Raw genomic sequence first — 15,519 nt, forward strand, 5'->3', positions numbered from 1 at the left:
CACGAGAACGAATGCTCCTGTACTTTCGGCTTGTCCCGTGAGGGGTCGCCAGAACAAATCAATGTTCTCCACTTCACCCTGTCCTTTGCATCGTCCTCCCCAACACCAGCCACTCTCATGTCCTCCCTCACTACGTCCATGTCTCTTCTCCTGGGTCGTCCTCTAGCCCTGTCCTTTGCATCGTCCTCCCCAACACCAGCCACTCTCATGTCCTCCCTCACTACGTCCATGTCTCTTCTCCTGGGTCGTCCTCTAGCCCTGTCCTTTGCATCGTCCTCCCCAACACCAGCCACTCTCAGGTCCTCCCTCACTACGTCCATGTCTCTTCTCCTGGGTCGTCCTCTAGCCCCGTCCTTTGCATCGTCCTCCCCAACACCAGCCACTCTCAGGTCCTCCCTCACTACGTCCATGTCTCTTCTCCTGGGTTGTCCTCTAGCCCTGTCCTTTGCATTGTCCTCCCCAACACCAGCCACTCTCATGTCCTCCCTCACTACGTCCATGTGTCTTCTCCTGGGTCGTCCTCTAGTCCTGTTCCCTGGCAGTTCCATCCTCAGCATCCATGTCTCTCCTCTGGACATGTCCAACACATCAAAGTCTGGTCTCTCTGACCTTGTCTCCAAAACGTGTAACATTCACTGTCCCTCTTATTGTCTCATTTCTAATCCTGTCCACCCTGGTCACCCCCAAGGAGAACCTCAGCATCTTCATCTCCTCCACTTCTAGCTCCGCCTCCTGTCTTTACCTCAGAGCCACTGTCTCTGAGCCGTCCATCGTGGCTGTCCTCACCACTGTCTCTAAGCCGTCCATCATGGCTGTCCTCACCACCGTCTCTCAGCCGTCCATCATGGCTGTCCTCACCACTGTCTCTGAGCCGTCCATCATGGCTGTCCTCACCACTGTCTCTGAGCCGTCCATCATGGCTGTCCTCACCACTGTCTCTAAGCCGTCCATCGTGTCTGTCCTCACCACTGTCTCTAAGCCGTCCATCATGGCTGTCCTCACCACTGTCTCTAAGCCGTCCATCATGGCTGTCCTCACCACTGTCTCTAAGCCGTCCATCATGGCTGTCCTCACCACTGTCCCTACAAACTTTCCCTACAAACCAGGGAATCCAGGCAGGTAGGCAGACGGAACACAATGGGCAGGCGAAGACGCAGAACCCGGGAAGCAGGCAGGTTCGATACGCGGGGGGTCGGTCTGAAGGGCTGGAGAGCAGGTAGCATAACTGACAATCTGGCAGGGGTGTGGTGACTGAGCTGAGCTTCAGTAGTGTCTGTGCTGATTGCTGACGGGTTGCAGGTGCTGACAGGAACACAGGCGACGGGAGTGATGTGATTGCAGGAGGACTGAGGTGAAGACCGGGCGTACCTGTCAACCAGTACGTTTTTATGCATTTTAAGACGTGTACGGTGTAGAAGGAAATCTGTACGGAAAAACGCAAATGTGAAAATTATGGGTACTGTAGCGTCCGTCAGACGCTGAAATAAGGACGAGATGTTCTCACAACAAGCGTTTTATTAATCGGTAACCCCGCCGCTAACAGAACAGATATCGTTCTCACGGCTCACCTCCGTCGGCTCCGTCTCTCTCTCCCTCCTCGCAGCACACACACACACACGGTAGCCTCCATTCCGTATTCCTACTGTCCGCATGCGTGTGCCGCCTCGGTATTTCACATTGCATTGAATATTGGTTTTATTTTTATTTGTATTGTTAAATTTGTATTGTTAAATGTCGATGATTTATGTACGAAGGACTTTCAAAGGAAACAAGACCGCAAGGGCTTTTTAGAAATGCTCCTCTTAGACAGGATGTTTGACTGTACTTGTACTGTAATACATGCTACTGTGTGACTGTACTTGTACTCGAACATTCTATCTAATAAATATATTCATTCATTCATTCATCATTCCGATCACGTGTGAACAGAGCGAAAGCACAGTACAACGTGTAAACTTATTTTGGATACAATCATCAAGTCGCGATGTCCGAACCTGAATCAAGTTAAATGGAAGAGGCAAACATCAAAGAGTGGGAGCAAATGTCAGGACGATACGAGGGATCGATACAAGCGTCGAAGAAAGGTGTGGAATATTCGGATTGTGTTGCTGCAAAAAAGACGTGAAAATAGCTTCCTCCGGTTTCTATGATCTAAAGACACACGCCAGAAACGTAGACGTCTCGAAAACCTATCGATCAATGGATGCCCATTTTGCTCCTTTACATAATTTATCAAGCATTTACTTCGTGTGTATAGAAGAATATAACGAAACAAGTGTAAAATATCAAATGTTAAACTGTATCATAATTAATAATTTCCAACTATGTACATAAATAAACGCATTTGAAAAAAAGATATGGTGTACGATTATTTTGTATTTTGTAAGGAAAAATACAACGGTTTGGAAGGCCATGGAGCCTTGGAGGTTGACAGGTACGGTTAGTGAGGGAATGGAACAGGCCCGCCTCGAGGCGTGACAAAAGGGGCTCAGAGCTGATCCCTGGTGCATCCCACCTCTGCACTAAACTCCCTGTTACTCCTGCACACTTCACTGCTGTTATACAACTGTCCTCCATGTCCTGAACTACTCTGACATACTTCTCTGCCACTCCAGAATTCCTCATGCAGTACTACAGTACCTCATGCAGTACTACAGTTCCTCTCTGACCACCCTGTCCTCGGCGTTCTCTAGATCTACAAAGACACAATGCAGCTCCTTCTGACCTTCCCTGTACTTCTCCATTGCTAGCCTCAATGCTAACGTTGCGTCTGCGGTACTCTTTCTCGGCATAAAGCCATACTGCTGCTCACAAATACTCACTTCTGTCCTTAGTCTAGCCTCAAACAACTTTTCCCATAACCTCATCGTATCTCATCAGCTTTATCCTCTGTAGTTTCTACAACTCTGTTTGTCTCCCTTCTTCTTGAAAATGGACACCAGAACACTTCTCCGTTCCTCTGACATCGTCTTGTCTACCCTGAAAAAACAATGACCATTTCTGAAAGTACTTAATTTGGCTATCTTGAAAAACCAGAAGGCAAAATTCAGACTGATCTTACTGACTGAAGGTCCACACATAAGTTAATGGGGCATGTTTTAACCCAACACTAATCCTCACATGATACTTCAGCCATTCAGTTATTTGTGCATGATCTAATTGACAATCCAAGAAACAATTGGACTGACGTGGAGCTCGATATGCTGCTGCTGGACTGAAGCGAGGGGACCCCAGGGAACAGAGAACAGAGACGGTGTGAACGATGACTTTATATTTTACTGAAGAAAGCTCAACCTCCTGGAGCTGTACACAGGATCGCGGGGTGGCTGGAGCCCAACGAAAATATCTACCGTATTTTTCGGATTATACGTCGCTCCGGATTATAGGTCGCACCAGCCAAAAAATGCATAATTAAGAAGAAAAAAACATATATAGGTCGCACTGGAGGATAAGTCGCATTTTTGGGGAAAATTTATTTGATAAAATCCAACACCAAACAACATACATGTCATCTTGAAAAGCAATTTAAAATAAATTAATTAAATTAAAATAAAATAGAGAACATCAGGCTCCGCTTCACTTCTTTTTTTTCCAACATAACACCGCAGCTCTCGCTCTACGCAACTCCGATGGACACACCTCCTTTTTACGGTAACCCAGAACAGTCTTTTACAAGAGTTATTCAGATAACTCTAGCACAAAGAACATGCTAACAAGTTTACCAAAATATCAGGTTTTACTCCAAATCACCAAATCCAAGGAAATCTTCATCCTCGGTGTCACTTTTGAACAACTCCCTCAACTCGGCAGGTAGACAAGACGCCGCTTCCTCTTCTACGTCGCTTACATCAGACTCATCGTCAGTTGCAGTTCCAATTATTCCAGCCTTTCTGAATCCCGACAGGATGGTTGCGGTTGTCACTGAAGCCCATGCTTTGTCAATCCATTCCTCTTGCGGTTTAATGTGAAAATAACATGTGAAATGATATACGGTAATAAAAAAAAGCATATATAAGTCGCTCCGATTTATAAGTCGCACCCCCGACCAAACTATGAAAAAAACTGCGACTTATAATCCGAAAAATACGGTATATAACACAAGACACAGCCGAGAAAGAATAACAAAAAGCCAGCTCTACTAACAATCGTTCGCAAAACAAAAAGAAAACGCTACGCAAGACCTGGGCGCACGAATCAGCGGCGGTCGGCAAGGCGAGACCCAGGGACGGGGAGCGGCAGAAAGACGTTCTGCACCCAGAGGCGAGATCCAAAGAATAGTCCGACCGGGAGCAGCGGGCGGAGCAGGGCTGATGAAGGCTGGTGGTGTTTTGCCTCAATCTGCCTCAGGTGTGTCCGGGCTGACCGCAGCCAATCCGTCCGCCGCAGGTCCTGGAGTGAGAGGCAGACACAGGTGTGTGTCATAAGGCAAATTAACCAGTGCAGCCACACGACCCCCACAGCTGCTCTATTATTGACTACTTATGGAATGATTATTACACAACACCGTACCTGTCAACCTCCAAGGCTCCATGGCCTTACAAACCGTTGAATTTTACAAAATAACCTTACACCATTTTTTTTCCAAATGCGTTTATTTATGTACGTAGTTGGACATTATTAATTATGATACAGTTTGACATTTGATATTTTAACTAAACTAAAATATCCATTAATAATGCTTGTAATTTAAATGTTTAAATAAGAACAGATATTTCGAGAGAAACAAATCGTTAGCATTTTTATTTTTGTAAACCAAACTTAAGTATCGATCAGTGATGCTTGTAATTTAAATTTCAAACAGGGACAGAAACATACAAACCTTTGCAGCCTTGTGATTGGGAAACATGTTTTTCACGTTTCTTGATATTCGGTGCATACCGGATGTACTGTAACAGTTTGTGTTCGTAATTCCTACTCTGCAGGGAGTCAGTGAAGGCATCCAGGGAGGAGGGGCGGGGTGTGTGTGAGCGTGCTCCCGAGGGGAGGGGGTGAGAGAGACGGGGGAGGATATCTGTTCTGTTAGCGGCGGGGTTACCGATTAATAAAAGCTTGTTCTGAGAACATCTCGTCCTTGTTTCAGCGTCTGACGGCGCTACAGTACCCATAATGTTCAAATTTGCATTTTTCCGTACAGATTTTCTTCTATGCCGTACACGTCTTAAAATGCATAAAAACGTACTGGTTGACAGGTACGCAACACCATTTTGTTGACTGCCTCTCTATCTGCTATGTCCCGGTTTCCTAAAATGCTTGATTAGACCACTGGACAACTGCCACTGGTCTTCTGCCACGTTGCGCTTCTGTTTTCAGTCAGCCACATGCTTAGAGACGTGTGATATGTACAGGCAGAAAGTAGAGATGAAGCCATTGGACAGTACAATGAAAATAGATGCACACACATGCATTGACACACACACACACACACACACACACACACACGCACGCACACAATCATGGTCTCTGGAGGGAGAGAGCCATCGTCAGACAGCACATCTCACTAATGCACAGGTTAACCCTGATCCCTGCCTTTACCTGGCTCACTGTGCCTGAGTGTCAGTGTGTGTGTCTTTCTACGCATGTACACCATTTACTGAACTGCCTCTATTGTTCTTTTCTTCGTGTGTGTGTGTGTGTCTGTGTGTTTCATAAAGTTCTATTCACACATTCTCTCCACACCTTTTCTATAATTAACTGCATACCTGCAAGCAGCAAATGTTTGGCCAATTTCAGTGTGAACACACGAAATATTTCTAGTTGTTAGACAGAATATGTCGCACTTCTGAGATAAAAGTGATAGATGAAAAAAAAAACTTAACAAAGAAGTGAAGACGATAATGACTAAAAGAGGTCGGTTACTAATACAGGTTCAATAAAATAAATATTTTCCTTTCATTGTTCTTGGTATCTTTATACACCAACCTTTAGAAGTAATAGTAAGTTGGCCTTGATGTGTATTTGTAACTGTTTTTTGAATCCGTAAATGGGGTTGTAATGTTAAAATTAAACATAATTTACTGCATTGACTGCAATGTTAATTGAAATTTCAAACTGAGCCATAATCCAGGATCTCTTCTGGAGTATCAACACAATTGACTTATCTGTTCCTGGTAACATTCCCAACATTTCCTGAAAATGCCATCCAGATCCGTGCAGAATGTTTTGAGTTCTTGCTAACAGATGGACAGACGGACAAATGACGGCGATTGCGGAGGTAATAATTGTTATTTTTGATTAAGACTTCCCTACCCCCATCTCCATCGTGGACTCTTTCCGCTTCCTGGGCACCACCATCACCCGGGACCTCAAGTGGGAGCCGACCATCAGCTCCCTCACCAAGAAGGCTCAGCAGAGGATGTACTTCCTGCGGCAGCTGAGGAAACTCAAGCTGCCACCCAGATGTTGGTGCAGTTCTACACCTCCATCGTGGAGTCCGTCCTCACCTCCTCCATCACCGTGTGGTACGCTGGCGCCACCACCAGGGACAGACACAGACTGCAGCGCATTGTACGTGCTGCGGAGAAGGTGATCGGCTGCAAGCTGCCATCGCTCCAGGACCTGTATGTCTCCAGGACTCGGAGGCGTGCAGGTCGGATCACAGCCGACCCTTCCCACCCTGGACATGGATTCTTTGACCCTCTCCCCTCAGGCAGGAGGCTACGGTCCATCCGGACCAGAACCTCCCGCCACAAGAACAGCTTCTTTCCCTCAGCCGTAAGACTAATGAACACTTAATAATTCTGTCCCGGACTCCTGAATACAACTTGCACTTTTCCATTTGCACTGCGTGATTACGCTAGTTTACTGCTGCTAGTACACATCTGTGTATCCACTCCTGCTGCTGCTGATGTGTCTGTACTTGTATGTTTTGTGTATTTTGTCATTACTGTTAGATGTAGCACGACTTCACCGAGAAACGTTCCTAGTCTGAACCCTCACTGACAATGGCAATAAACCACTTCTGATTCTGATTCTGATTTCAACATTTAACTCGTAAACAGAGCACATCTGTGGTGTAGCTTGAACATTCAAGTAGTAAATAAAATACTTTTTTTACTCTGAACTTGAACTAGTGCAACAAGAAATATTATATTTTATTTAAAATAAAATGAACAGCTCCTCATTCGCCAGGTTTTAGTCATCCACTTCAGAATACTTCCACAGCGCAGACGCTCTCGCGCTACTACCTTCAAGCTGCTAACGTGTTTAGCCAGCATTCAACCGATAGCGTCACAGGAAGCTGAGCTGAAAATGGCTGGCACTCACGGAGTTAATAAAACATAATACGCTCGGTGATGTCACAATCACATTAGAAATAAATTACATGATAACTCGAGCAACGACTGACTTTATAAATGTAAAAAAACAGTAAAAAGAAAACAAAAAAGGAGGGGTCTAAAAGACCCCCCCCCCACACACACACACTCATACTGTGCACGTGTGCCTTCATGTATCAACCCTTTGTTCAGAAAGCAGGTATTAATTGGCCCGTGAAACATTTTTAAGAATAAAAGAGCTAGCTCATTTAGTTTGAACTATTTTATACTTCAAATCCTTTCCAAAAACACAAGTGTGGAATCTGCAAGGCAAAGGTAATAAATACAGCTGCTATCCAGCGGCTTTGAGAGAAGGTTTATTTGTATTTTTGTTATCTTGACCCAAGGGACTAAAGTCACGATTAGCGTGTCCCGGCTAGTCTCGCTCCCAGCGGTCCTCATTTGACACACTTCCTGCATCGTTGGAGAGACCGTGACTGTTTGCACCAGTTTGCAGCCTTAATTAATTCCCTCTGTAAATACTCAGGAAGGGACTCACGTTCCAGATGTTTCATTCACACACCGGATAAGACTCCTTCGTATTAGCAAGGTTCAACAAGTACCATCAAAAAGGTGACGATGCTTTTATGAGTGGGGCTCCTCCTTCAGGAAGATTCACCTGTATGCTGCTGAGAAAAGAGGAGAGGAAGAGAGAGAGAGACAGGTGTGGTCTGAGAGAGAGAGAGAGAGGGGGAGGGAGACAGGTGTAGGCTGAGAGAGGGAGAGGGAGAGAGAGACAGGTGTAGGCTGAGAGAGAGGGAGAGGGAGAGAGAGAGGGAGAGGGAGACAGGTGTAGGCTGAGAGAGAGAGAGAGAGAGAGGGAGACAGGTTTAGGCTGAGAGAGAGGGAGAGAGAGAGGGAGAGGGAGACAGGTTTAGGCTGAGAGAGAGAGAGGGGGGGGGGAGGGAGACAGGTGTAGGCTGAGAGAGGGAGAGGGAGAGAGAGACAGGTGTAGGCTGAGAGAGAGGGAGAGGGAGAGAGAGAGGGAGAGGGAGACAGGTGTAGGCTGAGAGAGAGAGAGAGAGAGAGGGAGACAGGTTTAGGCTGAGAGAGAGAGAGGGGGGGGGGAGGGAGACAGGTGTAGGCTGAGAGAGAGAGAGAGAGAGAGAGAGAGAGGGAGAGGGAGACAGGTTTAGGCTGAGAGAGAGAGAGGGGGGGAGGGAGACAGGTGTAGGCTAAGAGGGAGAGGGAGAGAAAGAGAGAGAGAGAGATAGAGAGGTGTAGGCTGAGAGAGAGGGGGAGAGAGAGAGAGAGAGAGAGGTGTAGGCTGAGAGAGAGAGAGAGAGAGGGATGGCGCGATTGGCAGACAGTGATTGGAAAATAACGAAGACGCGCACGCGCTAATGCTGTGATGGTAATCGGTTACTTGCGACTGTAAAAAAGGGCGGGGCCATCTTGCGCTCGCGCGCGGCGTCCTTTCCTCCTCAGCCTTTTGTGTTTGAAACTCTCATATCAATAATTTAAGCGCTCGCGAGACGAGAGACCAGACGGAGCCCCCCCTGCGCGCGACGAGTGCTGCTGCGTCGTCACTCCGCACCGCGCGCACGCAACTCCCACCCATCGGGTTCCCACGCACGTTCTAGAGAGAGTTAACGGTTCAAAGCTGGAGGATCCACCGGCGGAACGGAAACAGAAAGAAAAGGGAAAGAGTCCTCAGAGTCCCCAGAGTCCTCAGAGTGCTCAGAGTCCTCAGAGTCCTCAGAGTCCTCAGAGTCCTCAGAGTGCTCAGAGTCCCCAGAGTCCCCAGAGTGCGTTTCTGTCCCGGGACAGCGGAGCCAGAGTCCTCCAGCAGGAACACCGGGACTCTCCTGCTAGCTGCCCTTTGAAGGGGACCCGACCCCGACCCCGACCCCGACCCCGACCCTGGTCCAGCATGCTGGCGCTGAGCCTGATGAGTGCCGTGTGGCTTGTGGCGAGCCCGGCGGGCGCTCAGAACGAGACGGAACCGATCGTGCTGGAGGGGAAGTGCCTGGTTGTGTGCGACTCCAACCCCACCGCGGACCCCACGGGCACGGCGCTCGGGATCTCGGTGCGCTCGGGCAGCGCGAAGGTGGCGTTCTCCGCGGTGCGCAACACGAACCACGAGCCGTCCGAGATGAGCAACCGGACCATGGTGATCTACTTCGACCGGGTAGGACTCAGAGCGCACCGAGAAAGTCGCTTCTTCTTCTGCGTGAAATGACAGATAACAAAAGGAATGCACACGGACGGTCTTTTCCTTCCATCCAGTAGTTTTAGAAAAAACTGTATTAAACTCGGATAAACGATTGACAAGAGCACTCTGGGTAGATTTACGCGCACTGGATAGCAGACAAGGAGTCAGGAGAAGTTTAACTGGCACGCAAGCATTCGTGTACTTCAGCTTCGTGCGCGCCATGAGAGCTGAGAAGCGGCGGGTCAGGGGGGGGGCAGCTGCGTCCCGCCTCCCTCAAAGGTTAATTCTCCCCCAAACTGCCGTTCAGTTTCCGCCCGGAGTTCACCACCGTCCATAAAAGCAGACATTTGGCTGCAGAAATGCATAATTGAAATGTTCATTTGAAATATTGATTAAGTTCATTGCATATTAAGTGTGGAATTACTAACAGCTGGAAAATGAGATCAAAGCAGCCGCCGGCGGATGGGCTCTTCACCTTTCTCAGAAAATGTAGCAATGTTTGCTGCACATTCCAGTTTCTCCAGTTCAATACATTATTAAATCAGGAAGTTTGTATTTATTTTACTAAAACATTTGAAAGTATTAGTTTGGATTGTTAAAGCTGTTTACTTCCCTTATAATACATATTTTGTTTACCAATTTGTAGGTAAAGCTGTTAATTAATTTCTTTCTTTCTTTCAGGTTCTTGTAAATATTGGAAAGAATTTTGATGAGGAGAGAAGTAACTTCATCGCACCACGGAAAGGGATTTACAGTTTTAACTTCCACGTAGTCAAAGTCTACAACCGCCAAACGATACAGGTGTGTGTGTGTGTGTGTGTGTGTGTGTGCGTGTGTGTGCGTGTGTGTGCGTGTGCCTCGCACCGCTTTGCTATTTTAGCACCTTCACTGCTAATCATTTTCTAGTCATTCCTGGGAGACGGCCACGGGGGTGGGCGATTTGCCTGCCCCCCCACCCAATGATAATTAATCAATGCACGGCCAAATGATCCGGAGGAAAGCACCAAGGTCCGCTTCAGAGAGCAAACCGAAAAATATGACATCGAACATTCAGACAAGCTCAATTAGAATAGCACATTGTATATGTTTACACACACACACACACACTCACACACACACACACACTAAGCCCGACGCAACTCCTTTCATCCTCCGAACCAAGCATGTTCGCGACGTATTATAATGCAGTCTCTATATTCTTAAATATGAATTAAACGATAGGAAAGACTTGCAGTTTCCAGCATTTAGCATGTGTGCAGCTAAGCATCATCAATTCAATGCAAATAAAACATTTGTGTAATTACGCCGCTGGCTGCACAGGGCCTCGCTTTTATGCTTTGCTACTTATACTTTATTATCAGAGCATTGAATTAATTAGCATCACATCCGCGTTAGCAATAATAGCAACGGCGACGGCAACCCACCGTTAATGCTTGAGAAAGAGATAATTACTGTCAAATCAGAAGTGATTATACTACGTGTTTTCTGTGTTTATGAATATTCATTTATTGTATTGGCCAATAACAGTAAAACAATGAAAGACGGCCGCATAAATGCAGAAGCGGCGAAATTAAAACCAGAATTCTATTGCGAGTGTAATTAAGTTGTTTTAAATAAGCAGCATTTTAGAATTGCAATTGCAGCTTTCGGTGTTCTGTCTCCTTTTTGATGTGAAACGGGCCGGTTTTGGTCGTCCTCGCTCCCCTCTCGACCTCCGACCTCTCCCACTCATCATGCCGTCCGCCGAGCACATCTGCTGTGTGGAGACGTCCCACTGTTTGATTGCCTTCGAGGCAGCTACTGTGGAGCAGGCGAGAGATGAGAGGCAGCAGGGGGACAGCAGTAGATGAGAATGAGAATGTAAAAGAGAATAGAGGGAAGGAGAGACCGGATAATCCAGCAGGAGTAAAGAAGAGAAAATGAGACAAAAGGTGGGAGAACAATATGAAGAATAAAGGATGGGCAAGGAGGGAGAAACAGCGCAGGAAGGTAGGCAAAGGGCGAGCGAGGAAGAAGTCCGGACGCTGTGAGAATCTCAGGCTCTGTTTGTCTGTCTGGAAAAGGCTATTAACCTTTGTGTGTTTTGCTCAGCAATTAAATACAAGTATTGCAAATTGAATGCACTATATGTTCTCCTCTGAAGAGAGTTCCACTTCACCATCCAAAATACCGTCCTTTAGCCATCCTGGAGGGGAAAGCTGCTTGCAATATGTCTGAAAAACACTCCCTGCTGCTGAGCGTGTCGCCACCGTGAAACGTTTTAATTACGCGCAGCTGGTCTGCGTTGGGGAGAAAATTGGAACAAATGAATTCCCTTTGTTTGGAGTTTGAAACAAAAGGTTCAGACATTAGAAAGACAGACGGTTCTGATCGGTTCTGAGGAAAGAACAAGGCGAGGAACTCCCTCAACGTGTGGGCAAGACACTTGAAAATGTGCCACTCTGAAGTCCACACACTGAAGAATGTCACCAATATCAAGTATTGATTGACATCAAATTAATCGGTGCCAAGTTTTGGTACCTGGGACCACATCTGATGGAGAGTGTGACTGAAGTATTGGAGCAAGCAGGGGGGGGGGACTGAATCACACAAATCTAACTTGAGGAAATACCTGTCAAACATCAAACAAATATATAAAAAAACTCAAGAGTATGGTGGCCTGAGTGCTGAGTACTGCGTTTGTATTAATATTATACACATCTTCTTTGCATTGCATTTTTGTATTAAGTTCACTGCTCTCTCTCGCTCTCTCTCTCTCGATATATATATATATATTATATATATATATGTGTGTGTGTATATATATATACACATATATACAGTCGTCCCTCGCTATATCCAGGATAACCTTCCACTGCTTCCCTGTATCATGGTTTTTCTTGCCAAGCATGTGTATTTATATTCATTGTCCCAACCGCTTAATCCGTTATCGGGTCGCGGGCCAAGCTGGAGCCAATCCCAGCAGTCAATGGGCGAGAGGCGGGGCTACACCCTGGACAAGCCGCCAGTTCATCGCAGGGCAACACAGAGACACACAACCAGCCACACACACACTCACACCTACGGGCAATTTAGTGTCTCATTTAGTATGTGTATTTATATATTGCGGATTTTCTGGTATGTATACATTTGTACATTTCCATTATTTTAAATGTCATCATCGCCTTCATCGTCATCATCACTGCACAGCATATTTATCATCATTATCATTCACGTTTCATTGCAGGGTCTTCAATGGCGAGTACCCCGCTCTGCTCTCGTGTATTAGCCTCGTACAGTTACTATCATTAATATTATTGTACCGAGAGACAAATAATTTTGTTCTCCATAAATAATTATTGTGCAATTTATTAAGATTAGAGGCAGCATTGACAGTGTTTAAGAGCAGAAGAAATATACACAACTGTTACTGTATTACAGGGCTGTCAAACTCGTGTTCTCCGAGGGCCACATCAGCATTACGGCTGCCCTCAAAGGGCCAGCTGTAAATGTAAATAAATGTAACTACTCCTTAACATGCTGCTAAAAACTGTATTTACTACTACATACTTAATTAAATTATAAATATTACATATGCAATTGCATAGTTCTAAAAATATATCGATACCTTACCGCTGTAAAAATATCCGCCAAGGTTATGTAATCGCCGGCGTCTGTCTGTGATTTGTTCTTCAATATCTCCATTGATTATTGATTATTGACCGATATTTAGGGAATTTAACACAGTCATGTAGGGTGGGGGGGGGGGCTCTATCTCGCCACTGAATATCATCTGGGTCGGATCCAGAATGGAGTCAGCAACAAATATTTAATTTTAATATTAAAACCCCATTTACAGATTAGAAATCAGTTACAAATACACATCAACTCTGATTCACTTTAACTTTCCAGCATTTTACAAAATGCTCAAAGCTCTTGCGGGCCACAAAAAATGACGCGGCGGGCCACATTGGCCCCCGGGCCTTGAGTTTGACACACATGCTGTATTAGAATACAAACGTGTTTGCAGGCGTGTGGGAATGGGTAGTACAGTAGAGGGTGTGTTGATAACAGCACAGGGAGGGGGTCATAAAGGTAAAAATACACATATAATAATACAATACATATGGTGTGGCTACTTCACAGATTTTCACCGATCGCTGGAGGGCCTGGAACTTTACAACCACGATACACGAGTGATGAACGTGTGTGTGTGTGTGTGTATATATATATATAAAGTCTGTATCTGTGTATATAATCTGAAATATATTTAAATTACAGATGGATTAATATTCTTTTTTTAATAGTTGCTTTTATTTATTTTATTATTTTTTACACATTATGTCAGTACCTCGTGCTGCTTCCTCTGCACGGCGGCTGGGCTCAGCGGCCCAGCGGCCGACTGACGGTCAGCAGTTCGATCCCTAACCCTGCAGGCCTCTTCTCAAAGTGTCCAAAGTGACACGATACTGAACCCCAAATTTCTCCCGCTGGCTGTTTCGTGAATGGTTACTGCTCCTGAAGAGCAGGTTCCCTTTGAATGCTTGTGTGAACGGGTGAATGCGGCTGATGTAAAGCACTTTGAGTCAGTCAGACTAGAAAAGGCCATTTACACTTTTACTGCGGAGCCAAACTGAATATCCTACATGGGGTCTCAGTTAAAGTACATCTCATCCTATTTTGATTATATTGTATTCATAATCTGAATGTACTACTTTTGCCCCCGACTATAAAATTCTCATATTAAATGGTGAAAATGAGAAAAGTAAAGTAAAATCACCCTTAAATCTCTTGTTTATACTTAAGTCTAGCCATAGTTTATATTGTAAATATACCATCAAGGTACTTTGAAGATAATTCAATTCAGGAATGATTCTCATCTGACTTGAAAGAGGGTATAGACTGTATCCTCATTCACAGTATAAGTACGACAACGAAGTTGCGTGCGCGTCGGGCTGCAGCGAACGCTGTCGAGCCGCCTTTCACGCAGGCGTCCAGAAGAAGATGGGGGGGGGGGGGGGGGGGGGGGGGCGGAGGGGTCATTCTTTTCCAATGGACAGTAAGAAACATAACTGATACACAAACTAAGTGGTCCACAGCAATTTAATTTAAAAAAGTTATTAATTATTTTAATAACAATTTAGGAATTGGTGTTCTGTGTTAGCCAGGAATTGACAGGTCACCAAGTCATTTTTGGTTACCATGTAGTTTTGTAATGCCCCTCCCATAATTGAGTACAGTAGTCCCTCGATATAATGCAGTTCATCTTCTGCGACTTCGCTGCTTCGCGGAGTTTTTTATTGCAATTTCATATTTTATTTTTTGCACTTGAACGCGCCTTGAAACGGCGCAAGGACGAAGGCGCGGTCGGAGGAACTGTGAAATACACGCGAGTTGCTATTAATAACTTCTTATGTGTTCAACCTCGTAGGTTGATCATTAAAATTAAATTCGTTATTTCTAAAAGCTATCATGTTTATTTGTTAAGCGTTTGTTTAATAGCGCTCTTATTCTCTGTGTAAAAAGAGGCTTTTATTTTGTAGGAGCATAAACGTCACGTCCCTTTTGGGTTTTGTTTCTTCCTGTTGATACATGTAGCCGCTGCCGTTCCGCTGTGCTAAGCTATCCAATAAAGCAGCATGAGAGGCTAAAGACAGCACGAGTAGAATATTTGTTCTTCTGCACTCCAAGCGGCTCTTTCCTCGACCTGCACGCCTTAACATTATTAACAGGAAAACGTTTACTGTACGTACTATATATTTATATTTCTCAAACAAATGTTTAGTTCTGAAAAGGTTTTGATCTTTGGTTTCATTCTATAATACTGAAACAATCTATTTAGATTAATGCCTGACTGTTAAACGTGTATAAAGTGTGTGGTGAGGGGTTTAACAGCCTTAAAACATTTATGTACATGTATAATAATTAAAATAAATAAAGATCACTACATTGCAGATTTCACTTATTGCAGGTTGTTTTTAGAACATAACCCCCGCAGAAAATGAGGGACTACTGTACTGACAGATTAACCTGCCCTATTTCTTGAATCCATTTAAATTCAAGTTCAAGTTC

General features: G+C 45.2%; 1 protein-coding gene across 1 annotated transcript in view; it reads left to right on the top strand.

Annotated features, from left to right (window-relative positions):
- The first annotated feature begins 1,793 nt into the window (after nt 1-1,793).
- Nucleotides 1,794-15,519, top strand: part of cbln1 (cerebellin 1 precursor) — a 29,159-nt gene continuing 15,433 nt past the window's right edge. The window contains exons 1-3 of the mRNA XM_068739454.1: nt 1,794-1,813; nt 9,186-9,444; nt 10,150-10,269. Of these exons, the coding sequence (XP_068595555.1) occupies nt 1,794-1,813; nt 9,186-9,444; nt 10,150-10,269 (399 nt within the window). The remainder of the gene's footprint in view (nt 1,814-9,185; nt 9,445-10,149; nt 10,270-15,519) is intronic.

This window comes from Brachionichthys hirsutus, chromosome 5 (assembly GCF_040956055.1).
Source record: "Brachionichthys hirsutus isolate HB-005 chromosome 5, CSIRO-AGI_Bhir_v1, whole genome shotgun sequence".
Classification (NCBI taxonomy): domain Eukaryota; kingdom Metazoa; phylum Chordata; class Actinopteri; order Lophiiformes; family Brachionichthyidae; genus Brachionichthys; species Brachionichthys hirsutus.